This window comes from Ranitomeya imitator, chromosome 8 (assembly GCF_032444005.1).
Source record: "Ranitomeya imitator isolate aRanImi1 chromosome 8, aRanImi1.pri, whole genome shotgun sequence".
Taxonomy (NCBI): Eukaryota; Metazoa; Chordata; class Amphibia; order Anura; family Dendrobatidae; genus Ranitomeya; species Ranitomeya imitator.
In genome coordinates this window covers 64,937,302-64,959,855 of record NC_091289.1, presented here as the reverse complement: position 1 = coordinate 64,959,855, position 22,554 = coordinate 64,937,302, and the positions used below count along the sequence as shown (strand labels likewise).

The 22,554-nt window shown below is 45.3% G+C and overlaps 1 protein-coding gene across 1 annotated transcript in view; it reads right to left on the bottom strand.

Moving 5' to 3' along the window:
* Positions 1-21,861, bottom strand: part of LOC138647784 (cytochrome P450 2D15-like) — a 144,861-nt gene extending 123,000 nt beyond the window's left edge. The window contains exons 1-2 of the mRNA XM_069737041.1: positions 21,467-21,861; positions 849-1,020 (exon numbers count right to left, since the gene is read on the bottom strand). Of these exons, the coding sequence (XP_069593142.1) occupies positions 849-1,020; positions 21,467-21,676 (382 nt within the window). The 5' untranslated portion in view covers positions 21,677-21,861. The remainder of the gene's footprint in view (positions 1-848; positions 1,021-21,466) is intronic.
* Between the last annotated feature and the right edge of the window lie 693 nt (positions 21,862-22,554).

Genomic DNA, 22,554 nt, shown 5'->3' with positions numbered 1-22,554 from the left:
ATTTTACATATGATAAGTTTAAGGCTAGGGTCTCACGAGCATACATTCCCCCGAGAAAATCCTGATATGCGTTTCACTAAAAATGCTTTGTCTGGGGGCCAACTAACATTTATAAAGCATACAACACATACAGTGTTTTTGCTCACATATTGGAATGGAAAATGTGCTTTTTTATGATAATATCTGTGATCAAGAACTGTGTTAACATACCCTGGCTGGCTCAAAATCTTTATTAAAAGTGTAAGTGTAAGGCGTCTTTCACGTCAGTGTTTCCAATACATGTGGTATCTGTTTTTTTCATGGATACCATGCATACCCAATATAGCCTATGGTGCTATGCACATGTCCGTGTTTCTACATGAACCGTGTGGCCATGCAAAACATGGAGACATGTCTGGTTTTTTTCCAGCAACACAGGGAGAATAGCAAATACAAGTATACGGGTCCGTGAAACACAAGTACAGCACACGGATGGCATCTCTAATCTGTGTGCTGTCCATGTATTTGCTGGGGTAAGGTGAGTATATGATGATTATTCTTTTCTTTTAAAATTGCATTATGGTCATAATGTGTGGAGGCTCCACAAAAATAGTGAGGGCTAATAAGGAAGCCCCCATATAGAGTGGCGACTACTGAGGGGAGGCCATCATAAATAGTAAGGGGCTATCAGAGTGTAGGGGCTACTAAGGTGGGCAATGACTGTGTTGGGGTACTAAGGGGACCTTGACACATTGTGTACAAGTGAATTATGAAGATTCTTCATTTCTGAAAACCTTTAAAATGTTTAAATAATTTTTTCTGCCCAGAAAACCCCTTTAATCTATTTCCATAATATATTTCATGGTTACCTTTTGAATTTCCAGTTATCCCAAGAGATTCAAACAAAGGAAATCGAGGCCTATCAGCTATATCTTCAGACTTTTGCATCAAAGCTTCTTTCATGACTTCAAATCCATTGAGCACAACCATATTTTGCCAAAAGTATTGCAGGCTGAATACATCTCCATACTGCTTGGTAAGCTAGGGAGTAAAGAATAAGATGCATGGATAAAGAGTCACTAATATCTTTTAATTTAATATAATTTCAATAGTAGAAGAAAATAAAAGAGAGTTTTTAATATTTTTTGTTAGCTAACAAATGCCTCTTTCTATCTTTCAGACTTTTCTTTTCCTCTCTGACCATCTATGCATATGACTCTCTGAACTGCAACATAAAACCTAATTACAGAAGTTTCTACATGGAGAGCACAGACAGTGGCGCCAGAAAAGTGCCTCTCCCACACTCCCAAATTTTTCCACTGCGATATTTGTTAGATGTTATAGTCGACCAGTAAATGCTGGGTGGACTTGTTTCTTTTTAAAGGTCATATAAATTAATTGATTATTTATTGATGAATTTCTAATTTTTAATTATCTATTGTTAAATTAAAGAAGCACTCCTCCTATCAAAATTTTTATCCCCTTAATATACTGCAATCATCATATTATATATCATTGTGTACTTACAATTGCTCATTTTGCCTTTTTACCCACTTATTTCTTCTGATTTCCATTTGTTCAATGACATCACGTGGTTAAAAATAGACTAGCTGAATCCTTCTAAGCTCTATGTAGAAAAAGGAGATCAATTTTTCCTGTATGAGTCATCACTCACTGCAAAAGTCTCTGGCAGGTGGAGGAGCAGAGCAGTTAGGTCAGAAGTTGAAGAGGGGAATGATAAATGAGGGAAAATAGACTTCCTGTTTCTACATAGAGCAAAGGGAAAAATTATCTTGGTAGAAAGCCAAAATGAGCAATTGTAAGTACACAGCGCTATATACTATGATGATTGTAATATATTAAGAGGAAAAAACGTTGATGGGAGGAGTGCTTCTTTAATTTCAATATGGTAACCTTTAATAGATATTGCAGCCTATTTTATCCAATGAATGTGTTGGTGTCTTTATTTTGTTTAGCACTTTATTTATGTATATTGAATTGGGCCTAGTGCCATCATGATCTGATGCCAACTCTCTTACTTCAATCGCCGTCCTCCTTTCCTGCTTCGGGTGGATTAGGTGTCCTATGTTATCCACACAGGATAACAGCACCTCAGCACCTTATCCACACAGCAGCACCTCAGCCCTTGCACACTCTGACTGTGGAGTATGTGAATCCGTGCGTCCTCTAACTCCTGTGACTGAAAGTCTGTCCTACATCATTCCACTGACTGCCGCGAGTGCGTGGCCCAATCCTTACCAGGCGAGTCACCCAGAGTCAGGTGGCCTTATCCCCTTCGCCGCCACTGAACTTATTCGATTTCCGGCAGTGTCAGAGACTGCTTCACTCCACGTACATCAGCCCGGTAATCGATAACCTCACCTCGGGGAGCCAGGATACATCACTTCCGTCAAAAGCCAGTGCATAAACTTCCTCCAGGAACAGGCCAGAGACTTCACGCGTCACCTATGGCGCCATCGTGGGATTCCAAGTTTCCACTGCCCGGAAACCATCAGACTGATAAGTTTACCAGTTTTATAACCATTTGTTGTCACCCTGACACTATACCCAGTTTTACTCCCCTCTTAAACCTTGCTCGCCCTGCGAGGAGTATCCGTTGTAATTAACTCTTGCTCTGCCTCCTGCTCCTGCTCCTCACTGCATCCCGCGTTCCTGCTATTCTTACACTCCTGCGCAAGTGCACCTGTCTCTGCTCTGCTGAAGGCAGAGCACATTACTAAAATGCACATGCGCCAAGAAAGGCCAAAGAGCGCCAATGACCCAGAAGTAAAGCTGGCGCATGTGCAATACAATATGTAACAACTCTGCCGGCATCACTGCATGACCTCCCATCCCTCACACATCAACTTACTGCTCCAGGTCATGTTGTGATTACTGTCTGCTGCCGGCTCCATGTTCTGTGCCTCTTGCTTTCTGCCTGCTCTATGCATGCTTCCTGACTGTGTGCATAGGGCGGCGGCACCAGAACTCTCTGGTTTTTATGGAATCAGGGTGCACCTGTCTAATGTGTTCCTGACCAACTACCAAGAGGCCTCTAGCATTAATGGAAGCTCCAGCCTGTGGAACTCTGCCTGTGCAATGTGTTAACTCAGTTAGTGTCTTGCTACTGAACTGCCAGGTCTTGCTCTGTGTTCCTCCTTCTCTACTCCTAGCTTGGCTTGGTTTTTCTCTGTCTGCCCTCCAGGAGGCTGTATATCCTGGTATCAGTGTCTTTGTTCTAGCCTTGCTTTGTACTTGTCTGTCTCCCTCCAGGAGGCAGAATATCCTGGTCCCTGTTGTGAATTCTGTGGCCAAGCTCCCTCCTGTGGTCAAGAGTGGTACTTCGGCTGGTTCTGTCTATAAGCTTCCTTTGGTGGATGAGAGTGGTACTGCGGCTTCTGAGTTTCCTTCCTCAGGTGATGAGGTTAAGTCTGTCATGATCCCAATGGCAGGGGATCACAAAAAGGACAAGCACAGATACAAACAAGCTCTAGGGCGATGGAACCTGAGCTGACCGCGACCCTGAACCTAACACACAAATAAAAGTAGCCGGGGAACGTGCCTACGATGATCCTAGACGTCTCGCTCCAGCCGAAGATCTAACTTCCCCTATCAGAAGAAACACAGACCTCTCTTGCCTCCAGAGAAATACCCCACAGCAAATAGCAGCCCCCCACATATAATGACGGTGAAATGAGAGGAAAGCACATACGTAGTATGAAAACAGTTTCAGCAAAATGAGGCCCGCTAAAGCTAGATAGCAGAGGATACAAAAGTGAACTGCGCGGTCAGCGAAAAACCCTTCAAAAAACCATCCTGAAATTACTTGAACTCATGTGCCAACTCATGGTACATGAAAAGCAATTTCAGCCCACTAGAGCAACCAGCAGCAGAGAATCACATATCTGCAGGCTGGACTAAAAACCAAATTAAGCAAAACACAGAACAGGAAAATCCAAACTTAGCTTGTCCAGAAGGTTCTAGGAGCAGGGAGCAGAGGTAACAAGACACACTGGATACATTGATAACCGGCGAGGAAATGCCAGCAAAGCCAGGTTAAATAGGAAACTCCCATATGCTGATGGAACAGGTGGAACCCAGAAACCCAGGAAAGACAAGTCACCCAGTACCATCAGTAACCACCAGAGGGAGCCCAAAAACAGAACTCACAACAGTACCCCCCCCTTGAGGAGGGGTCACCGAACCCTCACGAGAACCACCAGGGCGACCAGGATGAGCCCTATGAAAAGCGCGAACCAAATCATCAGCATGAACATCCGAGGCAACCACCCAAGAATTATCCTCCTGACCATAACCCTTCCACTTGACCAAATACTGGAGTTTCCGTCTGGAAACACGAGAATCCAAGATCTTCTCCACAACATACTCCAATTCTCCCTCCACCAGCACTGGAGCAGGAGGCTCAAGAGAAGGAACAACAGGTACCTCATACTTCCGCAACAACGACCGATGAAACACATTATGAATAGCAAACGATGCCGGGAGATCCAAACGAAACGACACAGGGTTAAGAATTTCCAAGATCCTATAGGGACCGATGAACCGAGGCTTGAACTTAGGAGAAGAGACCTTCATAGGAACAAAACGAGAAGACAACCACACCAAGTCACCAACAAGAAGTCGAGGACCCACGCGGCGACGGCGATTAGCAAACTGCTGAGCCTTCTCCTGGGACAACTTCAAATTGTCCACCACATGACTCCAAATCCGATGCAACCTATCCACCACCATGTCCACTCCAGGACAATCAGAAGGTTCCACCTGACCAGAGGAAAAACGAGGATGAAACCCCGAATTACAAAAGAAAGGAGAAACCAAGGTAGCAGAACTAGCCCGATTATTAAGCGCAAACTCGGCCAGCGGCAAAAAGGTAACCCAGTCATCCTGATCAGCAGAAACAAAACACCTTAAATAAGTTTCCAAGGTCTGATTAGTTCGTTCAGTCTGGCCATTCGTCTGAGGATGGAATGCAGACGAAAAGGACAAATCAATGCCCATCTTAGCACAGAAAGTCCGCCAAAATCTAGACACAAACTGGGATCCCCTGTCAGAAACGATGTTCTCAGGAATCCCATGCAAACGAACCACATTCTGAAAAAACAGAGGGACCAACTCAGAGGAGGAAGGCAACTTAGGCAAGGGTACCAGATGAACCATTTTAGAAAAGCGATCACACACAACCCAGATGACGGACATTTTTTGAGAGACAGGGAGATCCGAAATAAAGTCCATGGAAATGTGCGTCCAAGGCCTCTTCGGGATAGGCAAAGGTGACAACAATCCACTGGCCCGAGAACAGCAAGGCTTAGCCCGAGCACAAACCTCACAAGACTGCACAAAAGAACGCACATCCCTCGACAAGGAAGGCCACCAAAAAGACCTGGCCACCAAGTCTCTAGTACCAAATATTCCAGGATGACCTGCCAACGCAGAAGAATGGACCTCGGAGATGACTCTACTGGTCCAATTATCCGGAACAAACAGTCTCTCAGGCGGACAACGATCAGGTTTAGCCACCTGAAACTCCTGCAAAGCACGTCGCAAGTCTGGGGAGACAGCAGACAAAATCACCCCATCCCTAAGGATACCAGAGGGCTCAGAATTTCCAAGGGAGTCAGGCACAAAACTCCTAGAAAGAGCATCCGCCTTCACATTCTTTGAACCTGGCAGGTATGAAACCACAAAATTGAAACGAGAGAAAAACAGTGACCAACGAGCCTGTCTAGGATTCAGACGCCTGGCAGACTCAAGGTAAATCAAATTTTTGTGATCAGTCAAGACCACCACACGATGTCTAGCACCCTCTAGCCAATGACGCCACTCCTCAAATGCCCACTTCATGGCCAAAAGTTCCCGATTACCAACATCATAATTCCGCTCAGCCGGCGAAAACTTTCTAGAAAAAAACGCGCATGGCTTCATCACTGAGCCATCGGAGCTTCTCTGTGACAAAACCGCCCCCGCTCCAATCTCGGAAGCATCAACCTCAACCTGAAAAGGGAGCGAAACATCTGGCTGACGCAACACAGGAGCAGAAGAAAACCGGCGCTTAAGTTCCTGAAAGGCCTCCACAGCCGCAGGAGACCAATTAGCAACATCAGCACCCTTCTTAGTCAAATCCGTCAAAGGCTTAACAACACTAGAAAAATTAGTTATAAAACGACGATAGAAATTAGCAAAGCCCAAGAACTTCTGTAGACTCTTAAGAGATGTAGGCTGCGTCCAGTCACAAATAGCCTGAACCTTGACGGGATCCATCTCAATAGTAGAAGGGGAAAAAATATACCCCAAGAAAGAAATCTTCTGGACTCCAAAGAGACACTTTGAGCCTTTTACAAACAAGGAATTGGCCCGCAGGACCTGAAACACCTTCCTGACCTGCTGAACATGAGACTCCCAGTCATCAGAAAAAACCAAAATATCATCCAAATACACAATCATAAATTTATCCAGATATTCACGGAAAATATCGTGCATAAAGGACTGGAAGACTGAAGGAGCGTTAGAAAGTCCAAAAGGCATTACCAAATACTCAAAATGGCCCTCAGGCGTATTAAATGCGGTTTTCCACTCATCACCTTGCTTTATTCGTATAAGATTATACGCACCCCGAAGATCAATCTTAGTGAACCATTTAGCCCCCTTAATGCGAGCAAACAAATCAGTCAACAATGGCAAAGGATACTGATATTTTACGGTAATCTTATTCAAAAGACGATAATCTATACAAGGCCTCAAGGAACCATCTTTCTTGGCCACGAAAAAAAAACCTGCTCCCAAAGGGGACAAAGATGGACGGATATGTCCCTTTTCCAAGGACTCCTTAACATAATCCCGCATAGCAGTATGCTCTGGCACTGACAGATTGAACAAACGACCTTTAGGAAATTTACTGCCCGGAATTAAATTTATAGCACAATCGCAATCCCTGTGAGGAGGAAGCGAACTGAGCTTAGGCTCCTCAAAAACATCCCGATAGTCAGACAAAAACACAGGAATCTCAGAAGGAGTAGATGAAGCGATAGAAATCGGAGGTGCATCATCATGAACCCCCTGACAACCCCAGCTTAACACAGACACTGATTTCCAGTCAAGGACTGGATTATGAGTTTGTAACCATGGCAGACCAAGTACTAGAACATCATGCAAATTATACAGTACCAGGAAGCGAATCACCTCCTGATGAACGGGAGTGATACGCATGGTCACTTGTGTCCAGTACTGAGGTTTATTCATAGCCAAAGGTGTAGAGTCAATTCCCTTCAAAGGAATAGGAACTTCCAGAGGCTCCAGACTAAACCCACAGCGATTGGCAAATGACCAATCCATAAGATTCAGGGCAGCGCCTGAATCCACATAGGCATCGACGGAAATGGATGATAATGAACAAATCAGAGTCACAGACAGAATGAACTTAGACTGTAAAGTACTAATGGCAACAGACTTATCAACCTTTTTTGTGCGTTTAGAGCATGCTGATATAACATGAGCTGAATCACCACAATAAAAGCACAACCCTTTTTTCCGCCTATACTTTTGCCGTTCACTTCTGGACTGAATTCTATCACATTGCATTATCTCAGGTGACGGTTCAGACGACACCGCCAAATGATGCACAGGTTTGCGCTCCCGTAAACGCCGATCAATCTGAACAGCCATAGTCATAGACTCATTCAGACCAGCAGGCGCAGGGAACCCCACCATAACATCTTTAATGGCCTCAGAAAGGCCATCTCTAAACTTTGCAGCCAGAGCGCACTCATTCCACTGAGTAAGTACCGACCACTTCCGAAATTTTTGACAATAAATTTCTGCTTCATCTTGCCCCTGAGAGAGGGCCAACAAAGCTTTTTCAGCCTGAATCTCTTGGTTAGGTTCCTCATAGAGCAAACCCAATGCCAGAAAAAACGCATCTGCATTAAGCAACGCAGGGTCCCCTGGTGCCAATGCAAATGCCCAATCCTGAGGGTCACCCCGCAGGAAAGATATAATTATCTTGACTTGCTGAGCAGGGTCTCCAGAGGAGCGAGATTTCAAAGAAAGAAACAACTTGCAATTGTTCCTAAAATTCAGAAAACGAGATCTATCTCCAGAAAAAAACTCTGGGACAGGAATTCTAGGTTCAGACATAGGAGCATGTACAACAAAATCCTGTATATTTTGAACCTTAGTGGCAAGATTATTCAGGCTGGAAGCCAAACTCTGGACGTCCATGATAAACAGCTGAGATCAGAGCCATTCAAAGATTAAGAGGAGGAGGAAGTAGCCAGGCTGCAATAAGGCTAGGCAGCAAACTCTGAGGGGGAAAAAAAAAAAACTTCCTCAGACTACTTATCCTCCTACTTCAGCCAATACAATTAACACTTTGTGGGCCGGTTATACTGTCATGATCCCAATGGCAGGGGATCACAAAAAGGACAAGCACAGATACAAACAAGCTCTAGGGCGATGGAACCTGAGCTGACCGCGACCCTGAACCTAACACACAAATAAAAGTAGCCGGGGAACGTGCCTACGATGATCCTAGACGTCTCGCTCCAGCCGAAGATCTAACTTCCCCTATCAGAAGAAACACAGACCTCTCTTGCCTCCAGAGAAATACCCCACAGCAAATAGCAGCCCCCCACATATAATGACGGTGAAATGAGAGGAAAGCACATACGTAGTATGAAAACAGTTTCAGCAAAATGAGGCCCGCTAAAGCTAAATAGCAGAGGATACAAAAGTGAACTGCGCGGTCAGCGAAAAACCCTTCAAAAAACCATCCTGAAATTACTTGAACTCATGTGCCAACTCATGGTACATGAAAAGCAATTTCAGCCCACTAGAGCAACCAGCAGCAGAGAATCACATATCTGCAGGCTGGACTAAAAACCAAATTAAGCAAAACACAAAACAGGAAAATCCAAACTTAGCTTGTCCAGAAGGTTCTAGGAGCAGGGAGCAGAGGTAACAAGACACACTGGATACATTGATAACCGGCGAGGAAATGCCAGCAAAGCCAGGTTAAATAGGAAACTCCCATATGCTGATGGAACAGGTGGAACCCAGAAACCCAGGAAAGACAAGTCACCCAGTACCATCAGTAACCACCAGAGGGAACCCAAAAACAGAACTCACAACATAAGTCGTTAGGTGCTGCTCTATTTAACTCCACCTGGTGCTTTGATCCTGGCCTCCAGTCAATGTTCTAGTATTGGTCTTGCTTCCTCTTGGATCGTTCCTGTGGCCTGTCTATCCTGCATAAGCTAAGTTTTGCTTGTGTTATTTTTGCTTGCTATTTTTTCTGTCCAGCTTGCTTTATTGGTTTTTCTTGCTTGCTGGAAGCTCTGAGACGCAGAGGGAGCACCTCCGTACCGTTAGTCGGTGCGGAGGGTCTTTTTGCCCCTCTGCGTGGTTGTTTGTAGGTTTTTGTGTTGACCGCAAAGCTATCTTTCCTATCCTCGGTCTATTCAGTAAGTCGGGCCTCACTTTGCTAAATCTATTTCATCTCTGTGTTTGTATTTTCATCTTACTCACAGTCATTATATGTGGGGGGCTGCCTTTTCCTTTGGGGAATTTTTCTGAGGCAAGGTAGGCTTATTTTTCTATCTTCAGGGCTAGTTAGTTTCTCAGGCTGTGCCGAGTTGCATAGGGAGCGTTAGGCGCAATCCACGGCTACCTCTAGTGTGGTGTGTTAGGATTAGGGATTGCGGTCAGCAGAGTTCCCACGTCTCAGAGCTCGTCCTTTGTTTTTGGTAATTGTCAGGTCACTTTGTGTGCTCTGAACTTCAATGTCCATTGTGGTTCTGAATTACCTGTTCATAACAGGTCCCTGTGTCTTTGTTCTTGTACCTTGTCTCGTTAGATTACCTTGTCTAAACTCTGTCCTACCTCTGTCTCCTTGTCTGTGGCTTCTTTCCCTGCTGCGTCTTTCCTTGTGTCCTCTCTGTTTGCCTGTGCTCCGTACTCTTGCAGCTCTGCTTATGCTCCGCACTCTTCCTGCTCTGCCTGCTCAGTACTCTTGTGACTTTGCCTGTGCTCTGCTCTCTTGCAGCTTTGCTTAGGCTCTGCACTATTGCAGTTCAGCTTGCTCTGGACCCTTGTCTCTCTGCCAGCTCTGTGCTCTTGCGGCTCTGCCTGTGCTCCGTACTCCTGCGGCTCTGCTTCACTCTGGTTCTGCTACTGCAGAATCTCGTTCTGCTCTACAGCTCTTATCCACAGCCTTGCAGTTCTCCTCCTATGTGAACAGGTCTCAACCTATTCCTTCATACTTCATTCCGTATATGCACCTCTTGTGTGAACAGGTCCCAACCTGTTCCTTCATACTTCATTCCTTCCTGCTTGTATTTGTACCTGCCCCTCCTGTGTGAACAGGTCCCAACCTGTTCCTTCATACTTCATTCCTTCTTGCTTGTATCTGAACCTGCACCTCCTGTGTGAACAGGTGCCAACCTGTTCCTTCATACTTCATTCCATCCTGCTTGTATCCGTACCTGTTATGACCTGGTGGTCAGGACAATAATGGACCTGGTGGTTAAGAGCACACGGAATGACCTGATAGTTACTGATAATAAAGGACGAGCTCTGGGACGTGGGAACTCTGCTGACCGCAATCCCTAATCCTATCAAACACACTCGAAATAGCCGTGGATTGCGCCTAACGCTCCCTATGCAACTCAGCACAGCCTAAGAAACTAGCTAGCCCTGAAGATAGAAAAATAAAGCCTACCTTGCCTCAGAGAAATTCCCCAAAGGAAAAGGCAGCCCCCCACATATAATGACTGTGAGTAAAGATGAAAATACAAACACAGAGATGAAATAGATTTAGCAAAGTGAGGCCCGACTTACTGAACAGACCGAGGATAGGAAAGTTTACTTTGCGGTCAGCACAAAAACCTACAAAAAGACCACGCAGAGGGCGCAAAAAGACCCTCCGCACCGACTCACGGTGCGGAGGCACTCCCTCTGCGTCCCAGAGCTTCCAGCAAGCAAGACAACAATAAAAATAGCAAGCTGGACAGAAAAATAGCAAACCAAAGAAATACAAGCTGGAACTTAGCTTCTGCTGGGAAGACAGGTCACAAGAACGATCCAGGAGTGAACTAGACCAATACTGGAACATTGACAGGTGGCATGGAGCAAAGATCTAAGTGGAGTTAAATAGAGCAGCAGCTAACGAATTAACCTCGTCACCTGTGGAAGGAAACTCAGAAACACCCACCAGAGGAAGTCCATGGACAGAACCAGCCGAAGTACCATTCATGACCACAGGAGGGAGCCCGACAACAGAATTCACAACAGTACCCCCCCTTGAGGAGGGGTCACCGAACCCTCACCAGAGCCCCCAGGCCGACCAGGATGAGCCAAATGAAAGGCACGAACCAGATCGGCAGCATGAACATCAGAGGCAAAAACCCAGGAATTATCTTCCTGACCATAACCCTTCCACTTGACCAGGTACTGGAGTTTCCGTCTCGAAACACGAGAATCCAAAATCTTCTCCACCACATACTCCAACTCCCCCTCAACCAACACCGGGGCAGGAGGATCAACGGATGGAACCACAGGCGCCACGTATCTCCGCAATAACGACCTATGGAACACATTATGGATGGCAAAAGAAGCAGGAAGGGCCAAACGAAATGACACAGGATTGATAGCCTCAGAAATCTTATACGGACCAATGAAACGAGGCTTAAACTTAGGAGAGGAAACCTTCATAGGAACATAACGAGATGACAACCAAACCAAATCCCCAACACGAAGTCGGGGACCCACACAGCGCCGGCGGTTAGCGAAACGTTGAGCCTTCTCCTGGGACAATGTCAAATTGTCCACCACATGAGTCCAAATCTGCTGCAACCTATCCACCACAGTATCTACACCAGGACAGTCCGAAGACTCAACCTGCCCTGAAGAGAAACGAGGATGGAAACCAGAATTGCAGAAAAACGGCGAAACCAAAGTAGCCGAGCTGGCCCGATTATTAAGGGCGAACTCAGCCAACGGCAAAAAGGACACCCAATCATCCTGATCAGCAGAAACAAAGCATCTCCGATATGTTTCCAAAGTTTGATTAGTTCGTTCGGTTTGGCCATTTGTCTGAGGATGGAAAGCCGAGGAAAAAGACAAATCAATGCCCATCCTTGCACAAAAGGAACGCCAAAACCTCGAAACAAACTGGGAACCTCTGTCAGAAACGATGTTCTCCGGGATACCATGTAAACGAACCACATGCTGGAAAAATAATGGCACCAAATCAGAGGAGGAAGGCAATTTAGACAAAGGTACCAAATGGACCATTTTAGAAAAGCGATCACAAACGACCCAAATGACCGACATCTTTTGAGAGACGGGGAGATCCGAAATAAAATCCATAGAAATATGCGTCCAGGGCCTCTTCGGGACCGGCAAGGGCAAAAGCAACCCACTGGCACGAGAACAGCAGGGCTTAGCCCGAGCACAAGTCCCACAGGACTGCACAAAAGAACGCACATCCCGTGACAAAGACAGCCACCAAAAGGATCTAGCCACCAAATCTCTGGTACCAAAGATTCCAGGATGCCCAGCCAACACTGAACAATGAATCTCAGAGATAACTCTACTAGTCCATCTATCAGGGACAAACAGTTTCTCCGCTGGGCAACGGTCAGGTCTATCAGCCTGAAATTTTTGCAGCACCCGCCGCAAATCAGGGGAGATGGCAGACAAAATTACCCCCTCTTTGAGAATACCCACCGGCTCAGGAGCACCCGGAGAGTCAGGTACAAAACTCCTTGACAGGGCATCAGCCTTCACAATCTTAGAGCCCGGAAGGTACGAAACCACAAAATCAAAACGGGAGAAAAATAACGACCATCGAGCCTGTCTCGGATTCAACCGTTTGGCAGACTCAAGATAAGTCAAATTCTTGTGATCTGTCAAGACCACCACGCGATGCTTGGCTCCTTCCAGCCAATGACGTCACTCCTCGAATGCCCACTTCATGGCCAACAACTCACGATTACCAACATCATAGTTACGCTCAGCAGGCGAAAACTTTCTAGAAAAGAAAGCACATGGCTTCATCACCGAGCCATCAGAACTTCTTTGTGACAAAACAGCCCCTGCTCCAATCTCAGAAGCATCAACCTCAACCTGAAACGGGAGCGAAACATCTGGCTGGCACAACACAGGGGCAGAAGAAAAACGACGCTTCAACTCCTGAAAAGCCTCTACAGCTGCAGAAGACCAATTGACCACATCACCCTTTTTGGTCAAATCAGTCAACGGTTTAGCAACAGTAGAAAAATTAGCGATGAAGCGCCGATAAAAATTAGCAAAGCCCAGGAACTTTTGCAGGCTCTTCACGGATGTCGGCTGAGTCCAATCATAAATGGCCTGGACTTTAACAGGGTCCATCTCGATAGTAGAAGGGGAAAAAATGAACCCCACAAATGAAACCTTCTGAACTCCAAAGAGACACTTTGACCCCTTCACAAACAAGGAATTCGCACGAAGGACCTGGAACACCATTCTGACCTGCTTCACATGAGACTCCCAATCATCCGAAAAGACCAAAATATCATCCAAATACACAATCAGGAATTTATCCAGGTACTCTCGGAAGATGTCATGCATAAAGGACTGAAATACTGATGGAGCATTGGAAAGTCCGAATGGCATAACCAGGTACTCAAAATGGCCCTCGGGCGTATTAAATGCTGTTTTCCATTCATCGCCTTGTTTAATACGCACAAGATTATACGCCCCTCGAAGATCTATCTTGGTGAACCAACTAGCCCCTTTAATACGAGCAAACAAATCAGACGGCAACGGCAAAGGATACTGAAATTTGACTGTAATTTTATTAAGAAGGCGGTAATCAATACAAGGTCTCAAAGAACCATCCTTCTTGGCCACAAAAAAGAACCCTGCTCCTAACGGTGATGACGACGGGCGAATATGGCCTTTCTCCAAGGACTCCTTTATATAACTCCGCATAGCGGCGTGCTCTGGCACAGATAAATTGAACAATCGGCCCTTAGGAAACTTACTACCAGGAATCAAATTAATTGCACAATCGCAATCCCTATGAGGAGGTAGGGCACTGGCTTTGGGCTCATCAAATACATCCCGATAATCCGACAAAAACTCTGGAACTTCAGAAGGAGTGGAAGACGAAATAGACAAAAATGGAACATCACCATGTACCCCCTGGCAACCCCAGCTGGACACAGACATAGATTTCCAGTCCAATACTGGATTATGAACCTGTAGCCATGGCAACCCCAAAACAACCACATCATGCAGATTATGCAACACCAGAAAGCGGATATCCTCCTGATGTGCAGGAGCCATGCACATGGTCAATTGGGTCCAGTACTGAGGCTTATTCTTGGCCAAAGGCGTAGCATCAATCCTCTCAATGGAATAGGATACTGCAAGGGCTCCAAGAAAAAACCACAGCGCCTAGCATACTCCAAGTCCATCAAATTCACGGCAGCGCCTGAATCCACAAATGCCATAACAGAATAGGATGACAAAGAGCAAATCAGAGTAACAGACAATAGAAATTTAGACTGTACCGTACCAATGGTGGCAGACCTAGCGAAACGCTTAGTACGCTTAGGACAATCGGAGATAGCATGAGTGGAATCACCACAGTAAAAACATAGCCCATTCCGACGTCTGTGTTCTTGCCGTTCAGCTCTGGTCAAAGTCCTATCACATTGCATAGGCTCAGGCCCATGCTCAGATAGTACTGCCAAATGGTGCACAGCTTTACGCTCACGCAAGCGTCGATCGATCTGAATGGCCAAGGACATAGACTCATTCAGACCAGCAGGCATGGGAAACCCCACCATGACATCCTTAAGGGCTTCAGAGAGACCCTTTCTGAAGATTGCTGCCAGGGCACATTCATTCCACTGAGTGAGCACAGACCACTTTCTAAACTTCTGACAATACATCTCCGCTTCATCCTGACCCTGACACAGAGCCAGCAAGATTTTCTCTGCCTGATCCACTGAATTAGGTTCGTCATAAAGCAATCCAAGCGCCAGAAAAACGCATCAACATCACACAATGCTGGATCTCCTGGCGCAAGGGAAAATGCCCAGTCTTGAGGGTCACCACGTAACAAAGAAATAATGATCTTTACTTGTTGAACAGGGTCACCTGAGGAGCGAGGTTTCAAGGCAAGAAACAATTTACAATTATTTTTGAAATTCAAGAACTTAGATCTATCACCAAAAAACAAATCAGGAATTGGAATCCTAGGCTCTGACATCGGATTCTGAACCACAAAATTTTGAATGTTTTGTACCCTTGTAGTGAGATTATCCATCCAAGAGGACAGACCTTGAATGTCCATGTTTACACCAGTGTCCTGAACCACCCAGTGGTAAAGGGGAAAAGAGAGACAAAACACATTGCAAAGAAAAAAAAAATGGTCTCAGAACTTCTCTTATCCCTCTATTGAGATGCATTAGTACTTTGGGCCACCTGTACTGTTATGACCTGGTGGTCAGGACAATAATGGACCTGGTGGTTAAGAGCACACGGAATGACCTGATAGTTACTGATAATAAAGGACGAGCTCTGGGACGTGGGAACTCTGCTGACCGCAATCCCTAATCCTATCAAACACACTAGAAATAGCCGTGGATTGCGCCTAACGCTCCCTATGCAACTCGGCACAGCCTAAGAAACTAGCTAGCCCTGAAGATAGAAAAATAAAGCCTACCTTGCCTCAGAGAAATTCCCCAAAGGAAAAGGCAGCCCCCCACATATAATGACTGTGAGTAAAGATGAAAATACAAACACAGAGATGAAATAGATTTAGCAAAGTGAGGCCCGACTTACTGAACAGACCGAGGATAGGAAAGGTTACTTTGCGGTCAGCACAAAAACCTACAAAAAGACCACGCAGAGGGCGCAAAAAGACCCTCCGCACCGACTCACGGTGCGGAGGCGCTCCCTCTGCGTCCCAGAGCTTCCAGCAAGCAAGACAACAATAAAAATAGAAATCTGGACAGAAAAATAGCAAACCACAGAAATACAAGCTGGAACTTTGCTTCTGCTGGGAAGACAGGTCACAAGAACGATCCAAGAGTGAACTAGACCAATACTGGAACATTGACAGGTGGCATGGAGCAAAGATCTAAGTGGAGTTAAATAGAGCAGCAGCTAACGAATTAACCTTGTCACCTGTGGAAGGAAACTCAGAAACACCCACCAGAGGAAGTCCATGGACAGAACCAGCCGAAGTACCATTAATGACCACAGGAGGGAGCCCAACAACAGAATTCACAACACGTACCTGCACCTCCTGTGTGAACAGGTTCCAACCTGTTCCTTCATACTTCATTCCTTCCTGCTTGTGTCAGTACCTGCACCTCCTGTGTGAACAGGTCCCAACCTGTCTCTTCATACACCACTCGCTCCTGTCTGTTCCAGTACTAGCATCCTCTGTGTGAACAGGTCTCTACCTGTTCCTTTATACACCACACCTGCCTGCCCTGTGTCTCAGCTGTGCCTGCCTGTCCTGTGTCTCAGCCGTGCCTGCCTACCCTGTGTCTCAGGGGTCCCTGCCTGCCCTGTATCTCAGCCATGCCAGCTTGCCTACTCGTCCAAGTTTCTGCTGTGCTCATCCGCCAGTCGTGCCTGTTGCCCACACCTGTCTTAGTGTTTTTGTTTCCCAAGTGAGATCAGCAGCCACAGCCAGACACCGCCCTGGAGTGGTAGCTGCCTGCCGCAAAAGCCTGATCTCACCATCAGAGGCTCCAGCGAACACCAAGGCAGCTGTCCTAGTCACGCCCCTTCCAGGGGAGTCTGGTTTGTGACACAGTGGGTCCACAAACCCTCTGGCTCATGCCTACCTGTCAGGGCGTGAGCATGACACAATACTTTGCTCTGTCCTCGACGCGGCAGAGAAATGCACTTCCACAGGAGCGCGATTGGGGGACATTGTGTGGATAACATAGGAACCATCAACCACATGAAGGGGAAGGCGGATAAAGATTAGAAACACCAATCGGACCGGACTGTGCCTTCTGTGAGTATAAGGCTAGGGTCACATTGCGTTAGTGCAATCCGTTTAGCGCTAGCGCTAGCGGATTGCGCTAACGCAATGTTTTTTATGGGGCCGCGTTCGGGGTCGCGGTAACGTCCCCGCTCTCGCAGATCCCCGATCTGCGAGAGCGGGGAACGGACCGCGGACGCGCCTCGGACGCTGCAAGCAGCGTCCGCGGCGCGCCAGGAATCTCCGGCGCGTCGCTAGCGCGTGCCGAACATGACATGCGCTAGTGTAGCGCGTTCCCATTAGCGTGAATGGGCGCGTTAACGGCCGCGTTGCACGGCGTTAATTTCGCCGTGCAACGCTGTCCGTTTAACGCGGTCCCATAACGCAATGGGAACCCAGCCTAAGAAAAGGTATTTTTTGGGGATTGTGGACTTTTTTACAAAATTCTAATATGCAGCATAAGAGGTGCTAATGGTGGTGGCGGTACTTTATATGGGAAAAACTTGGTGACAGGTTCCATTGAAGACTTTCAGCCCCCATACACCTTAGATCAGGGGTTGGCAATTAATTTTCCCAAGGGGTCACATGAGAGGCAGTGAAGGGCCAAACCAAAAGACTGAAATTCGTTATGCTCAATATTAATATTAGCATATTAATTGTAATTTTATATTAATATTAATTGCATTACTTAATATTGAGCAGAATTAAATATGCTGACATGCCCCTATATACCGCATGAGCCCGCACACAGCTCCCTATATGCCGTATAATCCCGATCACAGCCCGCCTGCCAGCAGCTCCGTCCTCCACCAATGTATTCACCGCTGTCTGCATCTGGAGGATGCAGATAGCGGTGACAGCGAGCAGTGGTGGCAGCCAGGGGGCGAGAGCATGGTGCTGCCTCTGGCTAGTGATGAGCGAGCAGTGAACTGCTTCTTGAGTGCTCGTTACTCAAATCAAGCATATCAAACTGCTCAGATGCTCAACTTTAGTAAAGAGAATAATGGAAGTCAATAGGAAAATCTAGCATTTTTCCGGCAGACCCTCCCAGGAGGTCTAGAGGGCAGTGAAATCGCTGAAGTGTATGAAAAAAGTGCTCAAATTGAATGGGAACTGCATGGGGAAGATGCCTGGGCGCACTTCTGACTCACAGGTCCCTGCTGGGAACATTGTTGTCAAAGTATTACGACACTTCTAAGGACTGACAATAAAATATACCAAACTGAAGATAAAACGGATTTTACAGGAAAAAAGGTTAGTAGACATTCTTTCCAGTATAATGACTTGTATATAAGGTAAATTAAAAAAAAAAGGAAAAAATTGCCTTCTCTACCCCTTAAGTTATGCTTACACATAGCGTTTTTGCACTTTCTTATTGCTGAAAAATGCTGCCAAAACGCTGAAAGAATTGACATGCTACTACTTTCAAAAAATGCATAAGTTTTCCATTTCAGTAAGTAAAAAAATGGAATCATGTGCATGAGATTTCAGAATTTTTCATCAAAATTGAAAGGTGGGATTGTAATACACCCTGGAATGCAAATAGAGGATTGCCTCAAAAATTTGTTTTCCACATTTGGAAGGAGTGTAACTCCTAGACTGATAAAGCATACGTATTATGTGCAAGGACTTCCAAAAATTAGATGGATGTCCACACATCTAGATAAGTTCCTTTGGAGGTCTAGGTTCCAAATGGGGTCACTTGTGGTGGAGCTCCAATGTTTAGACACACAGGGGCTCTCCAAACGCGACATGGTGTATGCAATCTATTGGAGCTAATTTTTCATTAAAAAAGTCAAATGCTCTCTTTCCTTTCCGAGCTCTGTTGTGCGTCCAAACAGTGGTCTACCCCACATATAAGATATCGGTGTACTCAGGAGAAATTGCCTAACAAATTTTAAGATCCATTTTATCCTGTTGCCGATTTGAAAATAAAAAAAAATTGAGGCTTAATGAAAAAAAAGTACTTTTTCATTTTTACGGATCAATTTGTGAAGTACCTGAGGGTTCAAAGTGCTCACTATGCATCTAGATAATTTCCTTGGGGAGTCTATTTTTCAAAATGGGGTCACTTGTGGGGGAGCTCCAATGTTTAGGCATACAGGGGCTCCCCAAATGCGACATGGTGTCTGCTAATTATTGGAGCTAATTTTTCATTTAAAAAGTCAAATGGTGCTCCTTCCCTTCCGAGCCTTGACGTGTGCCCAAACAGTGGTTTACCTCCACATATGGGGTATCGGCATACTCAGTCAGGACAAATTCAACAACAACCTTTGGGGTCCACTTTCTCTTTTTACCCTTGGGAAAATAAAAAAATTGTTGCTAAACAATTAGTTTTGTGACTAAAAAGTTAAATGTTCATTTTTTCCTTCCATGTTGCTTCTGCTGCTGTGAAACACCTAAAGGGTTAATAAACTTCTTGAATGTGGTTTTGAGCAGCTTGAGGGGTAAAGTTTTTAGAATGTTGTCACTTTTGGGTATTTTCAGCCATATAGACCCCTCAAACTCACTTCAAATGTGAGGTGGTCCCTAAAAAATGGTTTTGTAAATGTTGTTGTAAAAATGAGAAATCGCTGGTCAAATTTTAACTCTTATAACTTCCTAACAAAAAAAAATCTTTCCAAAATTGTGCTGATGTAAAGTAGACATGTGTGAAATGTTATTTATTAACTATTTTGTGTCACATAACTCTCTTGTTTAACAGAATAAAAATTAAAAATTTGATAATTGTTCCATTTTCTACATTTTCGCCAAATTTCCAATTTTTTCACAAATAAGCGCAAAAACTATCTACCTAAGTTTACCACTAAGGCCAGTCTCATACGTCCAGATAGTTCCGGTACCGGAGAAAACTGTACCGGAGTTATCCATCTCCGCGTGTACGTGTGCTCGCGTAGGCCATCCGTGTGGGATCCGTGTGATGTCCGTGAGTACGTTTTTAGGGTCCGTGTGCTGTACGTGTGTCCGTGTCCGTGTATTGCAACAATTTTTACAATTTTTACCCTATGACAGGAAAAACGCACACAGACAGCACACGGACAGCATTCGTGTGCGGTACGTGTTTACACGGACCCATTGACTTTAATGGGTCTGTGTGATCTGTGCGCTCCCACGAACACTGACATGTCTCCGTGTTTTGCAAACGGACACACGGTCCGTGAAAACATGCTGACATCTGCAGAGACACATTTATTTTACTGTGTCTACGTGAGTCAGTGTCTCTGGTACATGAGAAAACTGTCACCACACGTACCGGAGCCACTGACGTGTGAAACCGGTCTAATATGAAGTCCAATACGTCACGAATAAACAATCTCAGAATCACTGGGATCCGTTGAAGCATTTCTGAGTTATCACCTCATAAATGGACACTGGTCAGAATTGCAAAAAATGGCCAGGTCATTAAGGTCAAAATTAGGCTGGTCATGAAGAGGTTAATGGAATTTACCAGGAGCCATGCACTATCCTGCCATCAAAATATGTTGCACACGTCTCTCAAATCCCTCTGAAGAAAAGTAAAGTAATCTACAAGCTCAGAGCAGCGAGAATTGTATGGCGTGCTGGAACGTACATAAGCTATAGATAGCCACATTTATGCCATACTGCTGACGGACAATGTCTGGGTAGCAAAATTCATATATTGCTAAGGCTATGTTTACACCTGGGTTATTGATTTCTGCATAATACGGATGCATTACGTTACTCATTGATAATAACCAGATTTCCGGTGTGTCGATCTTTTTAACAGAAAAAGGTTATCATGCTGTTACAACTGCAGTATATCTTTTTAGCATTTAGCGGCAAAAACTGGGCCTCCACTGTGTGCCAAAGACAGGATACACAGCATAACGAATACTTACCGTATTTATATCTTTTTGGAGGTGAAAAATTCAGAATGAAAATCTAAGGGTATGTGTCCACGTTCAGGATTGCATCAGGATTTGGTCAGGATTTTACGCAGGTAAAATCTGCACCAAATCTGCACCTGAGGTCACTGGCAGGTCACCTGCGTTTTTCATGCGTTGTTTGAGCATTGTAAGGACATGCTGCGTTCTGTAAAGACGCTACGCGTGTCCGTTTACGCGGGTCTGCCGCATGCGTTTTTTAATGTATAGTGGAGACGGGATTTCATGAAATCCCCCCCACTATGCTGTAACATCTGGACGTTGCGTGTTTGAAGCCGCGGCTCTACGCAGCGTCAAACACACAGCGTTTCCTGAACGTGGAAACATACCCTTAAACAGTATTGTTTTTCTGCAAAGTAGACAACCTTTTTTTCCTATTCAGTGGGATACCTAAAAAACAATGGCTATCTATGGAGGGTAGATGCCTTCAACCTTGCAGTCTCAGGCCACTGTCGGGTACATAAGAAAGTGGTCATGAGCACAGTACGCACCTAGCCTAAGCATGACTGAAAGCAAAATAAATTCAGAAGTAAACTTTGCATAGAAAAAATATAAGTGAAGCATGGCCATTTACCTCTCTAAAGTTGTTATGAATGTTGGAAAAGTCAACGTGTAATATGTTCCCCACAAAAGGTAGAGAAGGTGGGCCTGGAGGGTAGTGATCCCACCTCTTCCGGCGCTTCATGAAGTCCAGAAAGAGAAGAGAGATGGCCAGGATTACACCCAAGGAGAAAACATTAGAAAAGAACCCAAGGATATACGAGAAGAACTTGAGCAGCTGCATTACTGCGAGTCGGAGGCGGCCACCAGCAGAGGAGTCACTTCCAAGCTTTTGCTATATACAGTCACAGCCCTCGCCCTAGTGCGTTCCCCCAGCCTACGGTGTTCATTCACAGGCCAACAAGAAGCAGCTCTCATTTGCTGCACAGAAAGTAGGGCTGGTTGCCAGCTAAGCTTCACTTCCGTCCTAATCTTTAAAGTGGCAAAATCCTTTTTAGTAACAAGAATGAGGAACATTATATAAAGCAGCTTTAAGAGCTTCGATGCCAAGTGAAGAGGCTGCCAGAAGGTGCAGCTGCTCGTCAGAGGGAGGAGATCTCAAAAAGTCCATAATCCACTACTGAAAGACTTCCGGCATAGAATATTTCTCTGTCCTATTAAGTAGCAGTTATAAAACACTAAGGGCTAATTCAGACGGCAATTTTTTTGAAAAATAGATCGAGATTCATCACGTTTTCATCGGAGTTTGATCAGATTTTTATAAATTTTTTCACTGATGAAGAACAAAGTTTCTCCACCTTCTCCTATCTATGAGGCTGCCGTCCACTAGCAGTATTTGGTCAGTATTTTACATCAGTATTTGTAAGCCAAAACCAGGAGTGGGTGATAAATGCAGAAGTGGTGCATATGTTTCTGTTATACTTCTCCTCTAATTGTTCCACTCCTGGTTTTGGCTTACACATACTGATGGAAAATACTGACCAAATACTGCTAGTGTGACGGCAGCCTGAGTCAGGGGAAACCGGACAGCACACAGATGGCATATGACTGCTGTCAGACTTTTTTGCTGACCATAGACTTGCGTTGCCAATTTTGATCCGACACTAGGATCAATATTGGACAGCCCTCCATCTTTTTGCACGGACCACTCGGTCAGAGAAA